Raw genomic sequence first — 3,513 nt, forward strand, 5'->3', positions numbered from 1 at the left:
GCATCCAATTAGCCATCTACATAGTGAGAAATTTATTTAGAATTTTTCGAAGATAATTCCAAAGTAAAGGTTGGTTGAGGAAGGCTCCTTATTTAGCAACAACTTATGTAATAATCTTTCTTATCATATGATAAGATCAGAAATGATTTGGTTTAGAAAGTGAGGGGGTTGATAATGAGAAGATGTTGCTCAAATTGCATACTCGTATTTATCGTTTTATAAGCATCCAATCCACGTAACTTTGAGTAACTTTCTTAGTTTCGATATATTTTTACCGCTCAAACAAAAAAAAAAAAAGGGTAACTATATGTCTATATATGAAACCCAAATAAACAGGATTTTTATTCGTTAACCCAAAACTGCGACATTATTTTGAAGCATCCGTCGAATTAATCAAAATTACAGTTAATTAAGCTTGGCTCGTTTGCTTACACGGTCAACGTAAACGTATGCTTCAAGTCACCTACACTCAGGACGTGGGACCCCAAGGGCACTCTCCAATTCCCATTCTCATCCGCCACGCTCAGGTCCTTGCACACGTCCAAACTGAACGCCACACTGCTCCTTTGACCAGGCTCCAAGAAGACCTTCTCGAACGCCACCAACTGCTCCTTAGGCGCATTGTGCAGACGCGGCGGCTTGTTGAAGAGCAGCACCGTGTGGCTCCCGGCCATGTCACCGGAGTTGTGCACTTGCAACCGCACATCGAAGCTCATCTCCGCGCAACGCTTAGTAGCGGAGGCGAGACTGATCGACTTGCAATTTCCCGAATAGCACGGGTGCTCTTCTCCGAGGGCGAGGGAGAGTGTCTGAGGGGCTCGAACTTGGAGGTGGGAAAAGTTAGTGTAGCTGAGCCCATAACCGAACTTGAAAAGTGGCTTTCCGGTGTAGAAACGGAAAGTTCGACCAGGGTATCCTGTAGCTGGATCTGGCCTCATGCGCATGTCCGTCATGGGAACGTTCTGCACGAAGCTCTCGTGGTACCATGTGAATGGCGACTTACCACCTGAGAACGTGTAAAGGGAACTAAGAGTTAGACTTGGGTCGTCAGCATGCATCTGAAAGAACAAAATGATTGTGTATATATATAAATATACTTACTAGGGTTGTATCGACCGAAGATTACATCTGCAAGGGCCTGTCCTCCAGACTGACCAGGGATGCCTATCCAGAGAATACCTTTGATCTTGGGATTGGCCAGCTGCGCGCTGATATCAAAGGGACCTCCGGACATCATGACGAGGATCACGGGGCCCTTCGATACGGCTGCCACCTCGTCTATGAGTTGCCCTTGTAATCCTGGAAATAGCAAGGTTTCGCGGTCCAATCCCTCGGCTTCTACACTGAGGTCAGTGCCGACTACGAGAACAGTAACGTCGGCTTGGACGGCGGCAGCCTTTGCAGTCTCCAAGTCAAGGCTCGTGCCTTCGCATTTCACATCAGCGCACCCCGGTACGTAAATGGTCTCGGCATGGCCCGATAGCCCATCCAGAGGGCTTACGTAACTGCATGGAATGCCATTGTAATTGCCGAGCATGGCTGAGGTGGCATTAGCATGTGGGCCGATCAGGGCCATGGAGATGGACCCCGGCTTCAGGGGGAGTACGTTATCCTGGTTCTTGAGGAGGACGATGCCTTGGCGAGCGGCTTCGAGAGCCAACTGCTTGTTCTGTGGCGTGCAGACGTCGTTGGGTCCGAGGCCGGCGTATGGGCCCGCGTTCCGAGGATCGCCGTCGAAGAAACCGAGCCTCATCAGCACCGTGAAACCGTTGGTGATGGCCTTGTCCACGTCAGTCTCCCGCAACTTACCTTCTGCGATCGCCTTTTGAGCGTGTTGGGCCACGAAAGATCCGCAGTTCAGATCAAGTCCTGATTTAAGGGAGATAGCAACTGCGTCCTCTGGAGTTGCTGTATAATGTTGAGTGTTGTAAATAACATCCACCGAGTCGCAATCGGAAACAATATAACTGCAATAAATCAAGTAGAAGGAAGAGGTCATATTAATTAAAGATTCGAGTCAGAATGAGAGTTGATTGATCAATTCACTTACCCATTAAGGTTCCATTGTCCTCGGATGACTCCCGAGAGAAGGTCCGGGTCAGCGCATGTAGGCTTGCCATTGACTTTGTTGTAGGAGCACATGGCACAGGCTGCCGCACCTTTGGTCACGCAGTACTTGAATGGCGGCTGGAACGTGTCCGCCATATCTTGATCCGTCACCTGATTCATCGTCGCATCCACATATATATCATATTTGTCGCACAACTATTTAATTAAGGTAGATATTAATATAAAAATAGCATGCAATGAAGTACGTACTATAGCATTGAAGGAGAAACGCGTCACCCCTTTCCAGTTGTCTACGTCATAAGCTGTGTAGTGCTTGCAGCAAGCTGCGACCTTGAGCTTGTGACGGTCTTGTCGGTTGCGCTGCAGGCCGGCGACGAACGCCACGGCGTACTTGCTGGTGAGGATGGGATCCTCGCCGGGCGTCTCCTGTCCTCTTCCCCACCTCGGATCTCTGAAGATGTTGATGTTGGGACTCCAGAAGGTGAGCCCCGCGTGGCCCACATTGTGCATGGCTCTCGCCTCTGTCGACACCACTTCGCCAATTAATTCGAACAGAGAGACGTTGAAAGAGGCGGCGGTGAGGAGGACTTGGGGGAAGCTGGTGGCGCCGGGGACTAACTCCGAGAAGCGCGAGCCGCCGCCGACAAAGGAGACGCCGTGCAGCGCCTCGCTCCACCAGTTGTAGGCGGGGATGCCGAGATGCGGCACTTGGACGGTTCGGTGGCCCAAGAAAGTGATCTTTTCCTGCAGAGTGAGGCGGCTCACCAGATCCTGGGCGCGCGAGAGAGGATGCAGGGTGGCGTTGCAGAATGGGAAAGCCACCAAGGATGAGTCGGCAACCACGTCGCAGGCAAAGACTGGAGCTTGTGCATCGCAGTCATGAGAAAAACAGAGGAGCAAAAGAAGAAGAAGAAATAGAAGAAGAGGAGACATGGTCGATGGAAATGGGAATCGATGAATTCGACATCGTTTCAAATTTGATAGTCCTTTTATATCAAAATTTAGGTCTTTTTTTTTTGGTGATAACTGAAGGAATTTCCAATATTAAAATGGGTAAGCACGAAATTAATGACTAATGGAAATTAATGACGAATTTCCATTATATCAAAATTTAATGACGAATGATTTATCGAAGTAACATGGTTGTAATTATCCATAACATCTTTTAAAAATAAAAAATAAAAAATAAAAATGATCATGCCTCATAGGCAAAACACCCTTCTTTTTGGTATTCGTACCGCGCGTGTGCATATTTTGCTCAGTGAAAATAAAGGCCTTTAATATATTTAAGAAAATATTTCTTTTTTGATGTTTTTTATCAATATAAAATATAGATAACTATTATAACTGAATAAAAGTATCTACCATAATTAAGTCAAAAAAACTTATATTCTTTTTTTTAATCAAAATAAACACACATGTTATAATTAAAAAAATATGATC

At 46.8% G+C, this 3,513-nt stretch overlaps 1 protein-coding gene across 1 annotated transcript; it reads right to left on the minus strand.

Moving 5' to 3' along the window:
* Positions 1 to 428: 428 nt before the first annotated feature.
* Positions 429 to 2,976, minus strand: LOC122035848 (beta-xylosidase/alpha-L-arabinofuranosidase 1-like). The gene is made up of 4 exons (XM_042594988.1): positions 2,320 to 2,976; positions 2,051 to 2,220; positions 1,102 to 1,967; positions 429 to 1,006 (listed from the first exon to the last, which is right to left on the minus strand). The coding sequence occupies exons 1-4, from the start codon at positions 2,578 to 2,580 to the stop codon at positions 429 to 431; spliced, it is 1,875 nt and encodes a 624-aa protein (XP_042450922.1). The 5' UTR covers positions 2,581 to 2,976.
* Between the last annotated feature and the right edge of the window lie 537 nt (positions 2,977 to 3,513).

The sequence above is a fragment of the Zingiber officinale genome, unplaced genomic scaffold (assembly GCF_018446385.1).
Source record: "Zingiber officinale cultivar Zhangliang unplaced genomic scaffold, Zo_v1.1 ctg120, whole genome shotgun sequence".
Classification (NCBI taxonomy): Eukaryota; Viridiplantae; Streptophyta; class Magnoliopsida; order Zingiberales; family Zingiberaceae; genus Zingiber; species Zingiber officinale.